Here is a 20,943-nt window from a genome sequence, read left to right as displayed (position 1 = left end):
TGAAAAACCAATTGAGATGTTAGTGACGGTAATTTAAAGCTCAATCACCTTAAAGCATGAATTGATGTTTGAGTAAATCTTATTTATTTATGCAGCCAAAGAGCCTAAAGCAAGTTACTTCCCACAATTATTAAAAAACTGTGCAAGACCTAAATTGATATTCATTCATGATGAAGGGAATGTCATGTGTGGTAATAACTTGTTGATGACAGGTTTCTTTGTTGTTTTAAGGGGCGGTGCGGTTGCCTTGGAGTCCTCGGGGACGCCTACGGTACCCAACAACCTGCGTTCCCAAACTCCGGACAGATCCTCCATTACGACCGATAACCGGAGGGTCAGGGTCAGCAACTGACACACACATAAAGCAACACATTTGTGAAAAGTGTGAAGATTAAGTTGTTATTTAAACAGCCGTGTGTTTGATTTGTGTTGGCATGCAGCCTGACGGAGCAGAGAGCGTCGCTAGTGTACACTCCAGTGACTATGCGCCTGAGAAAAAAGCTACAAGCCATCACAGGACAAATTCGGACGCCCCAACCATTTCTGTGTCCAGGGCCTCAGTTTCATCAGGTACCTCCACTGAAACAAACACTTACAAACATTTTTTGCTTCGCATTGAAGTGGCATGCTGTTGTCTCAGCTTTACACCTCACACACAAACATTGTTCATATCTGAATCGAGTTTCAAGATGTGTTAGAAGCAGCAGTGTCATATTAAAGGGTGACAGGGTAACCAGAGCAATGCCAAAATACTCTATACTCTACTCTACTCTGCTATTCAACTCAGCACCTCGTGAAGGGTGAAATTCTCCTTCTCCTATCGGGAACAGATGTCCCGTCTTCATAAATAACACTATTAACTTAAACCCTTGCTCTTCTTCATGTGTTGAACTTTCCTCTTTCCTTTTTAAAGGATAATGTCCTCCACTTTGTCTCTCTCAGTTTCAGACCCTCTATATCCGCTAGTAACAGCTGCTAAAAGGGTGTCAAGACTTTTTAAAATGGTTCTGATTGGTGTTGAGGATCTCCACTCACGCCTGCGGATGTGTCAGACCATATTTTCAATATTGTACTTATATACTGTAGGTGGTAGCTTTTGAATTTCCAGTTTTAGGATACATTTTTAACATCCCAGTACTTTTTTATAATTGTCTTCCTACGGCTTGCGCCTGACTATATGGTTGAGGTGAAGATACAGTTTGTCCCTGGAGGACTCCTCAGATCTTCATGCTCTGATGCTCACTCAAGATATTCAAATTTATATTCAAAATATTAAGGCCTATTTACACTTCAAGTAAATGAATGTGAAATAACTCAAAATAATCCATGGCAATAATTCACTGTATATTTGTATATGTGTGTAGTTAGTGTATATAGTGTGTTCTTTTTTTTAAATTTTGTTTTACAAAGTCTGATTTTGAGAGATACGCACAAAAATTTGCAATGTACCTGCATTGTACTTGTGACGTAATCTTATGGCTTGCGCACCTTGTGCCAGGAATGCCACCGTGACCATAAACTTACCTTTGCTATGGTGCTAGAGCAACAGGATTTATTTGCTTAGCATAAAGACTGCGTTGCTGACTATCTCCAAAGTTCACGTATGCCTTCCAGCTTTAAAGCTAAACAAGTAGCATTCCCTTTTGTTTAAACTGTACATAAACAGTCGTTGCATGCATTTTTTTTAAACCAAAAACTGAAGCAAACAATGCAAAGTAACAGAAAGCAAAGTGAAGGGAATGGATTAAATAAATAACCATAAATAGCTTGTCCAGCTAACTAAGAGTCCCTTAAAATTCCGCAAAATACTCCTTATTTGACCAATGAAACAAAATGCGAAGCCCTTTATTTTAGATAAAGGCGTTATGGGGGTGGTAGCATCATGCTTTGGGGGTGTTTTTCTGCACAAGGGACAGGGGTGACTGCACTGTATTAGGAAGAGGATGACCAGGGCCATGTATTGCAAGATTTTGGGGAACAACCTTCTTTCCTCAGTTAGAGCATTGAAGATGGGTCAAGGCTGGGTCTTCCATTTTCTTTTTATTTGCAGCTGTATCATACAAATAAATAGTTAAAAAATCATACGTTGTGATTTCTGGATTTTTTTTTAGATTATGACACAATGACAATTTCAGACCCCTCCATGATTTCTAAGTGGGAAAACTTGCAAAATATCAGGGTGTTCAAATACTTATTTTCCTCACTGTATACATCAATACTATCAATTTTTTTGAAAAGGAAAAGTGTGACAAAAAGACTACCAATTAAAGTTATTGAGACATCTGCACAAAAACTACAAATTAAATGAAAAAAAATGATCTTACTAAAATGTGCGGTTGTTATTCCTGTTAAGCATAAAACTGTCAGCAGAGAGCTGTCTGTGCGTGTCACAATGAGATGTCTAGTGTCATTTTTATGCGAGCGCTGACTGTATTTGTGTTTATACTTGTCCAAGAGGTTCTATCTTACCAACAAAAAAGTGTTGCACCAGAGTGAGGTTCTCGTTTTTTGTCCTTTAACATAAAATACTCGCCCGCTGTACATCTCAAGGAAGAAGAACCCAGTGTGCTTTGGTGCAAAGTTAAAAGAGTGAAATGCCTCCAGTGAAAAGGTCCGATGTTGTGGGGACAACTGGCAAACATCCTTTACTAGCGTTTTTCTAGTAGCTACACTCTACAGTGTAACTGTTCTAGTTGAAATTGCCTGCTGACGTACTATTTGTACTAAGTATGAAGCCAAAATGAAAACGTAGTGCTTTTACACTGGCAAGTACTGTATGTGAATCATGTGAAGCATATCAAACATCCACTTTCAAAACAAAAGCCTCTCACAAATTCATAAGAGGCTGCAGTCCAGTAGAGGTGGTTAATAACTGCTGGCCTCCACAGCTTCAGATCTTCTCAATCCCTTTTATTTGCAGCAGCATCCAAAGCTTTCTTTAGATCAGTTTCAGAACATATACACAAAATGTTAAAAAGGAAAATTTAATTATAGGCAACCTTAACAAAACTACCTTCATCAAGATACTTTGGCTAGTATGCCAGATGTAAATTAAATGGCTTCTTCCTTTTAGCACAACTTATCCCCCACCCAAATCCATTCCCTACACTAGTGCCATATACAGTATCCCTTAATTTTTCTATTAATTTAAAAGGTTAATCCTTTTCCTAAAAGTCTTATTATTTCAGCAAAATCGATGGCTACCTGCTAGAAATGAGAGGAAGCTTTTTTTCATCCACTCTTAAAAATTACTAAGAATCTTCAAAGGTAATCTGCACCTGCACCAAATTAACGAAAACACACGAGAGATTGTTGTCTTGTCTTGTCTCAGATCTTTTTGTCTTAACTAATTTCCCACAGTGTTTAACTATTCATTTAAATGATTAGTTCTTTCATTCTAATTGCTTCGTTTACTCTTATTGTGAACCAATTTTGAGCTACATTTCTTGCTCATTAGTTACAAACATCTTAGTTGTTACCATTATATGGAGACTAATCAATGTCCAAGGACACAACATGGTGATAATCCTTAGTTTTAACACTCTTTTGTTATTGTCAGCTTGTACTGTGTCTGTGTTTGCCTTCCGGTCCCTCACTCCCTTCAAACTGCATTTTTGAAACTACTTATTTTTTTTGTCACTCCTCCTCTGTATCCCCCTTCTCCCTCCCTGCACTAGATCACAGTCGCTCAGAGATGGACCTGTCAGCTCCTGGTTCTGAACCCAGTGACGATGCCCTCAGTCTCAGGAGCCGCTCAGTCCCCAGGCTTAACAAAGCAGTAAGCGGCATCACCCCTTCCTTCTTCCTCCTTCAGCTGTATAACTGCACACTGATCACACATTTGGTTTCTGCAACAAATTCACCACAGGAACACAATCACAGAAAAAAGCACACAGCCTGCATTTTAAAATGTATATTCACTATACTGTGTGTCAATATTGAGCTCAGGATCTGTGGGCTGATAAACTCAACGTGATAGGATCTGATGGTCGGTATAGGGCTGCTTTATCTCTGTGTTTACTCAGTAGTCTTTTGCATTCAAAAGCTAGGCATTCGGACACACGCACAATTTCTTTTGCTCATTCATGCTCAGAACTTTACTGCAAACCCAATGGCATTGTTATTTTGCATGTGACAAACAAGTAAACAAAGTACTGCTCTCTTTCCTGACTTGTCTGGTCGAATTTATGGAAGCTGGCTGCATCCACCCACACACGCAGTTCTGTGTGGAAAACTGTGAAACCTACAAAGACTCTTTGGCCAGCTTCCCAGGTGCCATCTCCCTTTTGATTAAATCAGAATGCTGTCATCCGCAGGAGTTTTCTGATGAGGATGCGGAGGAAGACATCGATGCCCTGATGTCGGCTCACAGCAAAACTGCCAACCGACGCTTAAGCAACGCACTGTCAACGGTAACACCCATTTTAAAGCTAGTACAAACACAAAAATATCAAACATATTCTGAGACATCCTGTGTCTTGACACACAGAACAAACACGTACCTGTGCATGTGTACTATAAACATCACCTGATACAGGAGTCAGGCGTCTATGTGCTTTGTTTTACTGTGTAAACATCTATCTTAGATATTCAGTAGTGGGGACAGCTTGGGTCGCAAACACCTTCCTCTGCTGCACACTTAGGGAACCTGCAGCATTTACATAAACTAATTTGACTTAGTCAAGTAGTGTAGTGTTGTGTGTGTGTGTGTGTGTGTGTGTGTGTGTGTGTGTGTGTGTGTGTGTGTGTGTGTGTGTGTGTGTGTGTGTGTGTGTGAGTGTGAGTGAAATTAACATGTTGCAGGTAGATTAGGGCAGATTAGCACACACATTGTCTCACCTACACCCTATGTATAGCTATGCTTTTTTGTGCCAAACGTTTGATTATGTGTCTATGTATGTCTGTTGTGTATTATCACGCATCTGAAATTGGGCCCCTTTTTTAACTTGACTTGATTTCCCATTACCATTTCTTTAACAGTGCTATTTAAATCACTGGTTAGATAGTGTTTTTCAAGCTTTAGAGAAACCTTTTAATATTCTATCAATTCAGTTTCACTGTTACCAGTATAACAGCTGAGGAAAGTAGTGGACTTAATTAAATGATTTCATAGACATAGTAAACATTATGGAGGAACTACAGTTCTGTGTGTGTGTGTGTGTGTGTGTGTGTGTGTGTGTGTGTGTGTGTGTGTGTGTGTGTGCGTCCAGATGAGTTGTAATCTCTGTGGTTTCATCTGATAATCACCATGGTAACAGTGTGTAATGTGGTTTCTTGCTGTGCTGCTGTAGACAGGGTTTCTGCAGTTCCTCCTTGGGGGCCGGGGGGTCTGTGCTCAGGGTCTGCCTCAATCACTAACATGTCAAAGAGCTCAGATCTCTCTTCTTCTTCTCCTTTTCCTTCCTTTCTTGCTTCCTTCTTTTCATCCTTCCCCCCCCATATATCTCATTAATGAATCTGCTGCTAGTCTTCCACCCCTGGCTCAGAGAGAAGGTGGGGGTACCTCAATGTCCCCGACTCAGATGCTGAGACTGTAAGTCTCCCCTTCAACATTTGTGCATGCATTTATATTCACCACTGCATTAAATGCAGCAGTAAAGCACCAGAGCTCAAATATGACATACATTCATTTGTGTATATTGAGTTTTCCTAAATTTACCTGTATGCTGAGTCTGTGCTCATACTTGCTGTGTTTTTATATGATGGTTGCTGCATCAATTTCCATTAAGTCACACACATTCAACTTTAAGTCATTAATCACACTGGCTCCCAGCAGGATATAAGTGGGCAGACCTTCCAGGAGAAGGAGCACAGTGTGGCTCAACTGTGGCTTTCTTTCTATAGTGCTATCCAGACAGCATTATATTATCAGTGGATCATACCAGTTATATCCTGTGCAGAACTACAACAGTCATGTGTGCAAGGCAAAATTACCTGCTGTGGTTGTAACAATTTGAGTCTTTTTTAATGAAATATGTTTTGCAGATTTACAATACCAGGAGTAAAAATTGGCTCATTAAGCTCTCTAATTTGGCAATCTATGAAACTCAGGAGATGTAGCCAAACAGGTCACCCACTGTTCAACAGTCAATGTAAAGTTTACTTTGGATGTTAAAACTGTGACAGGCATTTTTCACCATTCTGACATTTCAAAGGCCAAAACTATAAAAATGTTAATCAAGAAAATAAATGGTAGGTTGATCAATGAGAATGATCATATAATTTCAGTCCTAACTGCAGTTGTTTTAATAAGATGCAGAAATACAGCCTATTTTGTTTAATCCTCAACTTCTCCAGTGTCCACTTACTTCTTGCAGAAACAGGAGGGCTTGACCAAAATATTCAAATAGTCTAATGGCCCTATTTTAACGGCAGGAAATAGAATCCGGCTTTCCAAATCTGGGATAAGACAAGACACAAGAAAAAGACAAACCAAACAGAAGAACAGAAGTCAATCAATGGCATTAGAGATGTTACAGTGACTGTTGTGCAGCAACTCCCACGGCTAGTTTGACGGCGGAAAAAAGGGTCCATGTGCCTGGTACATGGTTCAGAAGAGTTGTACTTTAGTGTCTTTATTTATTCATAGGTGTGTTTTGGGCATAACATGCATTAAACCAATCAGAGTATCATGTCCTATTTCTTTTAAAAGTCAGGAGCGGTTGGCCCTTGGCCCATTGCTATTATGCAACACATTATGATGGTGAATTTGCACCGTAATATTTTTATTTTTAATCTATTGCGTGTGTGTGTGTGTGTGTGTGTGTGTGTGTGTGTGTGTGTGTAACAAGCATAGTGTGCATGCTAGGCCAGCACGCCCATGGGTGCAAAGATGGCCGCAGGTGCATTTGCCATTTAAACGAGGCGGGCGCAGGACTTGAAATTAAAATCTGTGTTGGTCTTAAAATAGCAAATACACTTGCGTCGGGCTTTGCGCCGCACTGCGCCCCGTGCAAGATAGAGCACAAAGAGTCATTAAAAAAAAAAAAAAGAGACAAATGAAAGAAATAAACACTTTATACTAAGAGAAACTGCATGCATAAATCCATAAATCCCACATGAAAATCAGTGTTGCTAACTCCCCAGTATTTAATTTGTTAATTCATAAAAGATAAAGCTAGTCTGGTTTTCTGCTCTATTACAATTAATTAAAATTAAAATTAAAATTAAAATTAAAATTCTTTCATACAAAGTCACCTTTCCAAACTCTGTCACTCATTCCTGATAGGGAATAATTTACAGTTCCTCCCATCATTATTACTTTCAAGACCCAGTAACACAGATCGTGTCAAGTCTTTGGACATAATACAAACTACAAACCTGTGACATGCACAATATAACAGTGAATCTATCCAGAATTGTTTGATTTTGGTCAAAAGGGCATCTTTTTAAAACCTATTCATCCAGGCAAGCTTCACTAAGCTGCAGTGCTCTCTGATTAACTCCTTTATACTAGAGTACCCTCACTCCGTTGTGTCCAGTAGATCTCTGAATCTTTTGAAGCCTAAAGTTTACAGTTTACAATCTTGTTGGGGTGCAGTTGTAGCAATTTACATTTTTTAATGACATTAGCCTTACATTTGACATTACAATGTATTGCTACATATTCAAGTTCATAAAGTGCTGCAAGTGTTTTACCATATTTCATCAGTGTTATGTAATACCATAGATGTTGTTGTTTTCTTTATCTTACCCTGTCTCTCTTTCATGCCTTATCAGTGTAGTGCCTGTTCAAAACATGCCTGTTTGGATCAGCCTCATTGCTTGGGCTATGGTATTGCAGCTTTCTCGAGAACCCCTCAGCCAAACATCTTCATACTCGACACTGCGCTCCCTTGGATCCTGAGTAATACCCCTGCCATGACATAGCTGCGTCACATACCCAAGTTGTGCTTGTTGACTCCAAGGAAGTGGAGAAGAATTTGGTCATAACAGTAGTATATCCAGCATCCTGCAGCAAACGTGAACTGCATTTTTCAAACTACAGGCACCATTCACACACACAGTCATACACCAGTGGCCAAAGCTACCACACAAGGCGTCACTTGCTTGTCAGATAAACATGCATGCACATTCACACGCCCAAAGAACCCTTTGACATGAAGACTGCAAGGGCCAGGAACTGACCTTCCGATTGGGAGACTACAGCTCTAGTGCCTGAGCCACAGTCGTATAGTATAAGTCACTTGCAATGACATACTGCAACCACTGCAGTATAAGTAGCTGTAAACAGCTGCAGACAACATGCTTGACTCTGCAGAACCCTGAAGCCCCGCCCCACTTCTGCAGGTCGCTTGTTTGTTCAAAGTTTATTCATATTGAACTTATTGCATGTCCAAATTGCACCAAACTCTGACAAATTCGACTTTGGTCCCCAGCAATAGATAGATAAATAGATAGATAGATAGATAGATAGATAGATAGATAGATAGATAGATAGATAGATAGATAGATAGATAGATAGATAGATACTTTATTAATCCCAAAGGAAATTTTAGTACATCTGCTTAGTGTGAATCAGATGAACGATTCTCGAGATACGTATGAAAAGGACTAACGGACACTCGGAAATTCCTTGCTTTATAGATACCTCATATCATGTTTTCTTTCCTCACCTCAACTCTTTTCATCCTTTGACCTTCTCCCCGTCTCCACTCTCCACCTCATTTATCTCCGGCTTTTTCCTTACAGAGTAGTATAAACAGCATGATGAGCATGTATAGTGAGACTGGTGACTATGGCAACGCCCGGGTGAGCGGCGAGATCCTGCTGAAAATCAGCTACAGCTATAAAACTGGGGCTCTCAACGTCCTGGTGAAAGAGTGTCACAACCTGGCAACAGGAGATGAGAAGAGGCAACGCACAGACACGTATGAGCGCAAAAAACAAACACACGCACACACACAGATACCCAGATAATAAGAGCTGATCTGCTATACTGGTAGGGCTATGAAGGAATACTCCTTCATGTAGGGAAATACTCACTGTTCGAGTTAGATGTTAATATGTATTTATATAATAAATGTTAATATGCAAGTTTATTTTCTGTGAGTTAGGTAGTGGGATGGGCCCAGGACGGTTTTAGCTTAGCACAAAAACAGAAAACAGGGGGACACAGCCTCCAGAAAAAAAAAAGATACACCAACAACTTTGTCTCATATCTCAGCTATCAAGAAAATGCATCCAAGAGTCTCTTGGGTTTTTAGCTAAGATAATAACTTTACTATGATGTCAATCATTTAAGTCAGTATACACTGCTGTTATTAGACAAGAAGTAATGGCAAACCTAATAAGGCACACTTTATTAAGGGTTTGTTTATTTTTGACCTTAGAAATATTAGCTTGTCAAAACCAATCCCAACTTAAGTTTCACTTATTGTATTAGCTTTTTTTGGGCGCTTTAATTGTATCATACATCAGCAGATCAGCGGATGGAATATGCTCAGTATATTTTATTCTTGATATATATCTTCACTGATGCTTTATCAGTTATTATAAGCCGACAATAAGAGCAACCCCTTGGTTGCCAGCTTCTGAAATTCTTTTCTTCCTGGTGAGTCAAGATTGATTAATTCCTTAATTTTTTCCATTTCTAACAAGCCATCAAGTCTACAGTTGTAAATATTTAGTGTAATAAACAGTTGTAAATAGTAAAAAGTTGTTCATAAGTAGGTTAGCCAACACCATCCCTTTGTTAAAACTGATAAAACATTTATGAAGAAGCAACAATTTAAAAAACTAATTAACTGACAATGTTTTATTTTTCTGTTTCTTCACATGCTAAATACACATAAACCTAAAAGAAAATATTTTCAGCCTTTATAGATGGCACCTTTGATGGAGTTAGGCTGGATAAACAGTTACCTCTAGATTAAATTAATATTAACCTCTGCATCTAACTCCTGGTAAATGAGCAAAAGAAATAGATTATCTAAATTGTCAGAGTATTCAAGTTGGTTTTGAGTGTTTTGGTTGTTTTTTTAGAGTTAATAGTAACTTTCCAGTAAATGTTACATTTGTGTTACATTTACTTGTTGAGACTAGTATCTTCTCTAATAAATCAGGGGCAGATGATATTTCCTGTTGTTGGTATAAACAAGAACAAATACTGTCCATCTCTTCCTATGGAGCCAGCTGAGTCCCTGTGTCTTTTTCATGACAGTTATGTAAAGACTTACTTGCTGCCAGATATGTCAAGACAGAGCAAGAGGAAGACAAGCATCAAGGCCAACACCATTAACCCTGTTTTCAATGAGAACCTGAGGGTCAGTGGCTGAAAACTCAACAATCTTGCAACAATTATTCTGTGAACTCGAGTTGCTGAATTCAAAACTTTATTGTTAATTACCCTCAAAATCTTCTTGTGACGTGCAGTACGTGATCAGTCACTCGCAGCTGGAGACTCGAACCCTGCAAGTCTCCGTGTGGCACCACGACCGGTTTGGACACAACAGCTTCTTAGGAGAGGTGGAGCTGACCTTTGACTCCTGGGAGTTTGACTCCCAGATAGAGGAGTGGTACACCCTGCAGCCCAAGGTAGGAACCAGAATAAGCATGTCACATGTTTTCTTCTTCTTCTTCTTCTTCCTCACTACGTTATACAAAAACACACAAAGTATTTGAGATGATTGTAAATGTGTGTGTAGGTGGAGAGCAATATAGACTCCACAATGCAGTATAAAGGAGAACTGACTGTTGTGTTGAAGTACATACCTGCAGAGAAGAACCTCATGCTGCCACTGGACCAAGTACAAGGTACATTCATAACTGTGATTACCAAGAACAAATCATTGTATATCATGTTCTAACTAATATTGTGTTTTTTTAAAGAGGTGAAACAAACTGCTTGAATAATTACCTTAATATATGGACAGATCATTTTATATCTATTTCCCCCAAACTCAGAATGACAGTGTATTTGGAGGTCTACTCGACCTTTACATAAAGTATTGTGGGTTTGACCAATCTTTGCCTAGACAACATGAGTTTTTTCCTAATTCAGAGTTTTGTCTTAAACTAAGCACTTATTTCCCCTATCTGATCTAAAAAAGAAAAATGTGTATGCATAATTTAATGTTACAGTTTTGGAGATTTGTATTCCCTGTCTCTAATTATTGTAGTTTCTCTGCTCCTAGACTGCGGTTGAGATGTAAAAATTAGATCATATTGTCCAAAAACTTATTTTATTCTTCAGATTTACTTCCAATCTGAGTTTTTTTTTTGTATTTTCCAGTAAGGCCCCTCTTATAAAAGTCCTTTAAGTTCTAACTAATGGCTTTATTAAATGTAAATAAATTATTACTTTTTAGATAAGTTGTTAGCCATTATTGACAACAGATTGTTGTGTGTTGTGAAAAATAACTTTTGACTGATTCATTTTACCATTTATTTCAAAAGAAATTACAATCTGGACTAAACTCTATTTATTTATTACTTATCAACACTAACATCAGCAGACTTCAAAACTAAAACACTTCACTTTACTGCATTATTACCAAATAGAAATGCTATTGGGGCTATGGGATTTTTTGCAAACACAAGATCAAAAACATTTTTTATTTGTAGCTAATAACTAAATTATAAAGCATTAGCAAATGATTTAGTCATCGTATTAGTAATTTTTATTGTCTTACATAAAGTTATAGTTGTTTATGTTTTTGATTATGTTTTATGTGCTTGTCTCATACAAGGGTAATGTGAATGTTTGTGTGCACACATTTCCTCATATACAAATCCCTTTACTATAAACTTTTTTTGTTTTTGAAGTGTTACATAAATAAACCAACATTTTTGAAATTGCAGAGAGTTTATTCTTTTTGCCTGTCTGCTTTACTTCTCCCTCAGTGAAGAAAGGGTTCCTGAAAAGCAAAAAGAAGAGCAGCTTTACTCTGCCTAAAGGGGGCATGGTTGAGCTCCTGGTCAAAGGAGCCAAAAATCTCACTGCTGTCAAGTCAGGAGGGACTTCAGATCCTTTTGTGAAAGGGTAAGACTGAGGAACAGTTGGGAATATTAGTGGCACATTTGTAAGATTACTAAAACTTAATAACACAGATGCTGGGTGGGGGAGGCTGTACCTTACAAAACCCAACTTGAGCAAGTAAAGTATTCTATTCCCCTAGATACCTCCTCCCTGACAGCAACAAGTCAACCAAGCACAAGACGGTAGTGGAGCGCCGCACTGTAAACCCGCAGTGGAACCACACCTTTACCTACTGCGGGCTGCAGCCAGGAGACCTCAACAATGTCTGCCTGGAGCTCACCGTGTGGGACAAAGAAGCCCTGGCCAGCAATGTCTTCCTGGGAGGGGTCAGGCTCGGAGCTGGCACGGGTGTGTGAATGGTTGTCTGTCAAAAAGAAAACTACCTGGTTAGACTTTGTCAGTTTGAGACAAGAAATCATAAGGTCTAGGTATTGCACAGAATTTTAAATAAGGTGGTTAAAACCTCTGAAAGATTGCACATCTCTCCATAGGCCAGAGTTTTTACTGGAGGCTGATGATGTGTATCTTAAGCAATCATCTGTGCTGTAATATTTACTCATTCTTTTGTTAAATTTTGTTTAAATTTTTACTTTTATTCACCTTTGAATAAATATAAAAAACACAAATGCAGGACATGTATTCATAACATCATTCATAAATCGTAAGTGTCAAACTTATCTGGAAGCCGAAGTTTTTTAGTTACACTGTTGTCAGCTGGTTCTCTTCCTCTGGCTGTTGAGGTTGACAGATTGAAAAATGGAGGGGAGGAAAAAACTGATTCTTTGAATGGTGGTATTTGTGAGAAGTGCAAAGTGAGGCTTTTTTTTTTGTATTGTACAAGCTACAATGATTTAAGAGGGTCTATGTGCCATGAAACAGCTTGACAAAAGCCTGAAATAGTCTGGCATACGGATAATCAAATCTTGGAATGGTTGTTTGATTGTTATGCATTCAAAGGAAACACTAGTCTGGATCTATGTTTTGTGAGCCCACATTATCTATAGATATCACTTAATTTAATGTTTAAACACAGAGGGTTGAGAGAGTTTTAATGTTGCAGGGCTTTCTAGTAGTTCCAAGAAGATAAAACAATTGATGTGTATGTGTTTGTCACTTTTCCTTCAAGGCACAAGCTATGGGAATGAGGTAGACTGGATGGACTCATACGGGGAGGAACAGCGGCTATGGCAACGCATGATTGAAAACCCAGAAGTCCCTCATGAGTGTACTCTGATGCTGCGATCCAGCATGCGCAAGTGCAACACATGAGCCCAATCAAAGCACAGACAAGAGAGGATAAAAAAGGGACGAAGAGGTAATGTGATGGCGGGAGAAGATAGCTGGAGAAGTGGAATGGTCAAGAAAAACAGAGGGTCCAGGACTCAAACTTTTATAAAGGAACAGATACTGTCCCGCTCCCTACTTCTTTCTTCCTGGGATGCCCTGTTCAGCCAGTCATGCCTTACACACTCATTTACATGTGCCCCCCTCTAGTCTTGACCAAGCACTGCTGTTTACTGCTGTATATGAAAAAAAAGTGTTGTATGTAACTTGTCTAGCCGAATAAGCACACTGTGTGACTCCTGATTTATCCGAACTCGTCTCTGTGATTCATGAACCAGAGTAACATCTGCATGTAGTTACAACTGACGGAGGCCATTTGTCAGGTGTTAGACAAGGCACTGATCAATAATGTAGAGACTCAGACATTCCCTTTATGAGCAAACGAGCTGCATCCTGGTCTGAAGCCCATGCAAATGCTGAGATTCATCCCCCTATAAACATTTGTGTACAGAGGTGGAAAGTGACTAGTTCTTGTATACTGTCCTATTCAAGTAGAAGACAACATTATTACTGAAAAAAAACTACTTGGTTAAAATTACAGTAGTAGCACTATTGACAACTCAATCACTGTTAATCTCTGCTGCTCTCTAGAGTAGTGACCATCTCATATTTCTAATCTTTTGTTTTGATCGCTTTATAAGGGAAAATATTATCAGCAAAATTGAGTATCGTCCAAAAGGCTACTCTGTTATTATACTTGAGGTGAAAATATTAACACTGATTTTAAAACATACTTTACGCTAACTTTAACTTTTTTAATCGCTTAATAAGTCATTAATAAAATACCAGAATACTTGTAATAAATGGCTGTCAAATTTTCAAGTTTGTGTTGTCTGACCAACAGTCTAACACCCCTACCACAAAAAAAACAAACTTAAATTACAATGAAATAAAACTGCAAAAAGACAACAAATCTTTAAATTCAACAAGCTGGAACCATGAAATGTTGAGCATTTTTAGCCACGTTAGCTTCATTGATGGTAGCATCTGTCTGACGTTTGCTCAGTCCACCACTTTGGTCCACACTAAAATATCAATGTTATGGATTGTAATACAATTTTTTACAAACAGTCATTGTCCCCAGATGATGAATACTACTTACTTTGGTGATCCCATCTCAACATCTACTAGATGAATTGGCACAAACTTTTGTACAGACATATATGACTCCCAGTCGTTCAACATGACTTTTCCTTTAGTGCCACCATGAGGTTGAAATTTGTGGTTTTGAGTGAAATATCTCAACAACTTTCTGATGGATTGTCATGGAATTCGGTAAAAACATTCACTTTGGTGATTCCTGATGTCTTTTCAGCGCCGTCAATAGGTTAGGTGTTTTTGTTTAGTTGGCTACTTTTGTTTTTGACCAAAAACCTGAAAAACTTAAAATATTCCCATCAGCTTCAACTGTACTTTTTGTTTAGTGCTAAATGCTAAATACTAGCATGCTAACAGGCTAACCTAAGATGGTGAACATGATAAACATTATACATGCAAAACATCTGCATTAGCATTGTATTTGTGAGCATGTTAGCTACTGATGTTAGCAATTAGCTTAAAAATCCACTGTGGTAATGTGACGTCTCACAGACCTGCTAGCATGATCGTAGACTCGGAGACATGAATCAATGTCAATTGAAGGCAAAATGATTGCAAAATGATACAAAAATGTACATGGTCTTGAAGAACGTATTTGCAGTAACAAGAGTTTGTAGTAAGTAACTTTCCACCTCTGAGTGTCAAAAGAAATCCAGACAGATTGCACAATTTAGATTAGCTTCAATGTAAATTAACATAACACTGTATCAGTGTGATATTAGATACTGCATGGTAGAAGATAAAACAGAGGTAGAAGAACAAAAGATGGTTATGTAAAGCACTTATAATTATATCATATTACCCTCAAAAAAAGTGTGATTCTAAGTGCAAGAACCCTGAGACAGAGGCTGTGTGTATCCATAGAGTGAGTCAGCACTGAGGCCAGTTGCCTTCTTCTCAAGGGGAGCCTAATAATGACTAAGTGACAGTCACCTTGTCCCTGTTGCCCAGGGCTCTGCCATTCGCCCTCCTGTAATGAATCACAAAATTCACAAAAATGATAAACCCTGTACAACCATTTCTCATGTGGAATGCCAGTTTTGTTGTGCTTGCCCTTGGCAAACCCTATGATCTAAACTCCCGGAGCGTCACAGATTCACACTACGCAGTTATAGTAATAATACGTGATGCTCACTGTACAACATACTTTAGACGAGAGGCTCGTGCTATACCCGATTACTGAAGAAACTCTTGATGTACAGCATGTTCTATCTCTGTCTGGTTTCCAAGCATCAAACTCACTCATGTGTTACAGGAATATTTTGAAATAAACGCATCTTTCCATAGACTTACTGTTTGCCTCTTTTGTTTGAGGATCTATCCAATATTACACTATTTATGTCTTTGTGTACAGTTGGCTGAACTGTAAAACAATGCAATAAAAAGCTCCATGTTTTATCCAATCCAAAAACTTGATGCAAGCTTAAACCCAGGCCTGAATGAGGACACTTTTTTTGAAAGTTTTATTTCAAAAACTGTGTTTACCTTTATTTTAGTTTTTGATAAAAAAAAAAATTCTGCTAATGTTTTGGTGCATGAGTTTTGGGAGAGTACTTTCTCAGTTACAATCCTCATCCTCCACCTGTTGTCCAAATTATCTGCCATGTAACATGCAACACAGCATACATTCATCTTGATTCTCTATGCGTGAGTGCTTGAAATTTGCTCTTTGCACATTTAAGATTGCAAAGCTTTTTCCTGAAGAAACAAGACTTGAAACAAGACAAACTTACAAAAAATTACAAACTTGAAGCAATACTTAGATGTTTTCGGAAATACGCTTATTTGTTTTTTTAAGAAAGCTGAGAAGACTTTTGACATTTTTTTTAAGAAAAGAGAAGTTTAAAGCTTAACTGTACTACATAATAATTTGATAAAGATGGATATTTTAGTCCATTCTTTATTCTGCCTTGTTTAATTTCTCTCTTGACATGTCGTCAGACGATCATACATGTCTCTTGCACTCAAAATTGACACGGTGAAGATCACATCCTTGATGATAAACATTTAATCAGTGTCTTGGAAATTCAGACATAAATGTACAGCGTACTAACAGAGCAGCATCACTCTCCTGTACATTAAACACACAGACACACACAGTATTCCAGAGAGTGTACATCATTATAAAAAGATGTGAGATATAAATACTAAACAGGCGAAGAGTTTGCCAGTTCATACAGTAAAATACATTTTTGTGGTACAAAATAGTAAAACATATTTCTGGTTTGAAAATATTATTATTAATAATAATAATAATAATAAAAATAGACAAGACACAGGAATCAATATGATTGTGATGTACTGTATGACCTGTTTCATTTAATCACCCTCTTTCAATAATGCTTCAGATCAACACACACACACACACACGCACACACACACACACACACACACACACACACACACACACACACTGGAAACCAAACTAAATGAGTTAAGGTAGTGTTTGACATGTTAGAAACACAAGCTCTGTCTGCTTTGACCGAGAGGGTGAAGGATCAACCATGGCTGAGAGTCCGTGGACGTGTTTTATGATTGACAGTTCTGGCCCGCTTCCTGCTGTAGCACCATCTCGTCTTTGCGAAGGGGGAAGGTGTCGATGGTGGTGAATAATTCCGCCGATGTGATTGGGAACGGGTAGCGTTGCTTGTCCATGCCCTGCTTGTCTACCAGCACCATTTGGAAAGACCTGTGAGGAATCCGAAGCAGTATCCTAGGAAACACACTTGGGTCAGTGAGCAGCAGTGGTGGAAGGAAACTCATTACATTTACTCAAGTACTATACTTTTGAGATACTTTACTTCTCTACACCAGTAGAAGTGCGTGTATATATATATATACAGTATATATGTGTGTGTGTGTGTGTGTGTGTGTGTGTGTGTGTGTGTGTGTGTGTGTGTGTACCTGATCTGCAGGGCCAGTGCTGGAGGGAGCAGCCTGTGTCGAATGCGACCAATTTGTGCCGGGTAAGTCCCAACCAGCTCAATTACTGTGACATGCCTCAGGTCCAGTCCACACTGAGCGTGCTTAGAGAAGGATACAGAAAGAGAGAAACTGATCTAGAAGTTTTGCTGTTTTATAGCTGTTATTGATTGTTATTTCTTTGCAGGCAAAATAGGAGAACAGTATTTCACAGAGGATACACAACTCCGTCGAACTAAAGTTGGGAACAAGGAAACTTAAAACCTCCAGAGCACAAACACAAATAATGGGCTTTTCAGGGAAGAAGAAACAGCTTTGTCTTGTTTTGTCCAAAGACAAATCCTCAGTTCAACTAATCGATTAATCAACTAATCAATTCTGCTCTGAATGGTATCAACAACTCATGACCTGGGAGATTCCACATCTGATAACTTAGGTTGCTCACAAACCTTTAACACAGTTTTGTCTTCCAGCTGATTTCCTGTCACTTTGAAAGGTCAGGTGTTAAGACTTAAGAGTTTCTGACGAGCCGTGGAAACATCCAGCCCTAGAATAAACCTTATCAACGCTAGTTGTCAGAATCATTTATTCATCACCTTGAAATTTTTCTGCCCCCCACCTCCATATTTATTTGTCTCACGGCTTTGTCCTACTTACACAGCAAAGCGAGAAAGAAACCAAACACACTGCGTTCCTGTTTGCGAGCAGCAGTGGAGACACAAATCACTGCAGCATTGACTTCCATCGCCTCTTCCCTCCGTCTCACCAGCCCCATATACAACTCATGTTCTCCCTGTGAGTCGTGCCTCACCTGTAAGTTAGTCATTTGGAAGCGATAGTTATGATTGGCAGCCGTTGGGGCCGAGATAATGAGTAGCCGTCGCTTCTCATAGAACTGGTCCAGCAGTGCAGCAGCTGTACGCACTCCCACGTTAATGTTCATGGCTGTGATGACATTGAATGTACAATTAAGTGATATGGCAAGACATGACACACATTATAAAAGCAATGGGGGCCCGTTTTTTCCCCCACTGAGCTTCTCACTCACATGGAACCAGTTTAGCAGAAGTAGGCAAACACAAGATGGTTGTGTTTACTGCCAATAGAGAGCACAAATTAAAAATAAAGTCAAAGCACGAATAATGACTCATGGAAACTGTTGCCAGAATTGACTGTCACCTAGTAGCCCAATCAGAGCCTCAAACCTGCCCAATCAGCATTAAAAGTATCCCAATTTGGCAAACTGTTTTTGTTTTATTGTATACTCAGAACAACCCTATTATGTTCTGTGGCTGAATACTCATCATACAACAATCTAATAATAGAAACTTATCTGCACCAAGTCTTTCAGTGAAACTGAAAATTAGTATTAATGCTGTGTCATAATACAATTCTGGTATTACAAATAAATCCAATCTTATCTACCCACATTTTATTTTTCATAATGATTTTTCTTGTTCCTTTTTTCTTCTTTTGTCTTTTGTCTTTTTTTGTTGCTTGTTTTTGTTTTATTCCTGTAGCTGTATTTGTTAGTGTAGTTTTGTAAACTGCTATGAGCAATTGAAAACAAGTAAATAATAAATAAAAGATTGGGTTACACTTTACTTGAAGGTATCTACCTAAGAGTGATATGACACTGTCATGAACGAGTCATAAAACGTTTATGACATAACACTTCTTTTAGTAAGTAGAATTCGGTTTTGTCATGACAAGTTATGGTTATGGTTATGGTTTGGGTTATGGTTCATGTGTCATGGCAGTGTCACATGTTCATGACAGTGTCATGTCATTCTTACATAGAAACGTCAAGTAGAGTGGTACCAAAGATTGTTGTGTTTGTGTAAGTCTATCTGGATGCGGTATGTACCTGCACAGGTGGTGTCTGAGCCAGACCAAGTGAGTCCGGACTGACACACTCTGGCAGCGCTGCCCTGAAGCTCGTAGCCGCCGGTGCAAGTGAACTCACAAGTTGCACCATAATTGTCTCCATCACTGTCGCACTTCATATAGCCGTTGTCAGGGGCAAACAGTGGGCTGCAGCGCCGCACTGCACAGAAAGAGAGGAACATTAGAAAGAAAATAGTCAGGAGACATGAGGCAGCAAGGTCACATTAAAGTAAAGGGAAAAAAACACAAAGTGTCTACAATGAAAAGGGATTTTGGTTGGAAGAATTGAATTAAGTTTTTGCTATGCTAAAAATGATGTCAGTTAAGACCTGAAGTAAGTGAGGTCCCTGTAATTTGGTCTTAATAATAGGGAAATTATTGGAGTTTTAAAGAGAGATTAACTCAATATAAAACAGAGTGAATGTTAATTGTATCTCTCTGAAAATTTTAATGTAATAATTGTACTATTGCCCATACCAGTGATGAAGTACTCGAGTCAGACTCGCGTAGCTATTCATTGGACTTGGACTTGGACTCGGACTCAAGGGGTCATGAAATAGAACTATGAAATTTGTTGAAGTTCCTAAATACTTTAATGTATAATAGGTGATAAAACTTTGATATAAGATATTGATTTTTAGTCTTTAACTGTATCATGCAGGAGCAAGTGACTCGAGTACTCAAGTCGCTGTTCTCTGGACTCATCACTCAACTCTGACTTAAACTCAGGTAATGGTGACTCAAACTTGGACTCGGACTTGAACGCTTGGAACACAAGACTTAACTTGGACTCAACAGTTGGTAACTCAACTACAACACTGGCCCATACACATTTATCACATTTGTACATGTTCAGTTGACCTGCTGTAGACTGACAAAAAGACATGTAGGCTAAATTCGCAATTAATTTGATATAATTAGAAGTGTAACAATCTCTATTCTTTCCCATTATTCTTACCAAATTACATAGGAACTTCCGGGAGACTTCTTGGGAAGAACCCATAAAATAAAGGGTAACAGAAACTCGTGTTCCACATAGACTATCAACAAGCTTTTAAAAGCTCACCTCGCACTCGGACAGTGAAGCGACAGGATCCTTTGTTCCCTGCACGGTCAAACACAGTGTAGGACATCTTATGGAGGCCCTCTGGGAAGTCTGATTTTGAAGGTTTCCCTTTTAGGGTAACACTGAAAAAGACAGACTCTGTTTTAATCTTTCAATGTGATCGCCTTGTTCAGAGTGGGTTACCCAACAGGACTAAAACAGGCTGAGTGCAATGTAGCAAAAGGGGAGAAAAAGCTTGAAAAGGGTGGTGGAGATGAGACTGACTCTGTAAGGATGCCATCTGCAGTGTCTACACCCTCTGGTGTGTCCCAGGTCACCCTCGCCGTCAATTTTCCTGGCTCTGCCCACTTATCCTTAAGATTAGGACACTTGATTTTTGGAGGATCCATATCTACAGAGAGAGAGAAACAAACAACAACAAAAGAAAGTAAACACATTTGAATGTATATTTTACTATATAGGCCAAAACTGAAGAATAGGAAACATAGACTCTATTGGCCAGATCAGGAAGTGTAGTAATAGATTGCTTTCAAGGGCAAGGTCTTAGGACAATTCAGCCTTTTATACGATCACCATCCATCCATCCATCCATCTTCGACCGCTTATCCGGTATCGGGTCGCGGGGGCAGCAGCTCCAGCAGGGGAC

The 20,943-nt window shown here is 38.9% G+C and overlaps 2 protein-coding genes across 5 annotated transcripts in view; one reads left to right on the top strand and one right to left on the bottom strand.

Annotated features, from left to right (window-relative positions):
* Positions 1-15,069, top strand: part of sytl5 (synaptotagmin-like 5) — a 36,079-nt gene extending 21,010 nt beyond the window's left edge. The window contains exons 7-18 of one of the 3 annotated variants that reach the window (XM_034886271.1): positions 232-334; positions 441-570; positions 3,678-3,778; positions 4,317-4,412; positions 5,468-5,533; positions 8,692-8,870; positions 10,163-10,265; positions 10,375-10,536; positions 10,647-10,755; positions 11,845-11,983; positions 12,120-12,328; positions 13,107-15,069. In XM_034886271.1, the coding sequence (XP_034742162.1) occupies positions 232-334; positions 441-570; positions 3,678-3,778; positions 4,317-4,412; positions 5,468-5,533; positions 8,692-8,870; positions 10,163-10,265; positions 10,375-10,536; positions 10,647-10,755; positions 11,845-11,983; positions 12,120-12,328; positions 13,107-13,249 (1,540 nt within the window). In that variant the 3' untranslated portion in view covers positions 13,250-15,069. Of the gene's footprint in view, positions 1-231; positions 341-440; positions 571-3,677; positions 3,779-4,316; positions 4,413-5,467; positions 5,534-8,691; positions 8,871-10,162; positions 10,266-10,374; positions 10,537-10,646; positions 10,756-11,844; positions 11,984-12,119; positions 12,329-13,106 lie in introns of all 3 variants that reach the window. The other 2 variants (XM_034886270.1, XM_034886272.1) reach the window with 2 other exon arrangements.
* A 1,343-nt stretch (positions 15,070-16,412) lies between these two features.
* The window catches only part of srpx (sushi-repeat containing protein X-linked), a 14,536-nt gene continuing 10,005 nt past the window's right edge, over positions 16,413-20,943 (bottom strand). For both annotated transcript variants that reach the window (XM_034886322.1, XM_034886321.1), the window contains 6 exons: positions 20,562-20,688; positions 20,298-20,419; positions 19,212-19,391; positions 18,156-18,289; positions 17,327-17,448; positions 16,413-17,135 (listed from right to left, as the gene is read on the bottom strand). In XM_034886322.1, coding sequence (XP_034742213.1) covers positions 16,952-17,135; positions 17,327-17,448; positions 18,156-18,289; positions 19,212-19,391; positions 20,298-20,419; positions 20,562-20,688 — 869 coding nt within the window. In that variant the 3' untranslated portion in view covers positions 16,413-16,951. The remainder of the gene's footprint in view (positions 17,136-17,326; positions 17,449-18,155; positions 18,290-19,211; positions 19,392-20,297; positions 20,420-20,561; positions 20,689-20,943) is intronic.

This window comes from Etheostoma cragini, chromosome 11 (genome assembly GCF_013103735.1).
Source record: "Etheostoma cragini isolate CJK2018 chromosome 11, CSU_Ecrag_1.0, whole genome shotgun sequence".
Taxonomy (NCBI): domain Eukaryota; kingdom Metazoa; phylum Chordata; class Actinopteri; order Perciformes; family Percidae; genus Etheostoma; species Etheostoma cragini.
This window is presented reverse-complemented; position numbering and strand designations above follow the sequence as displayed.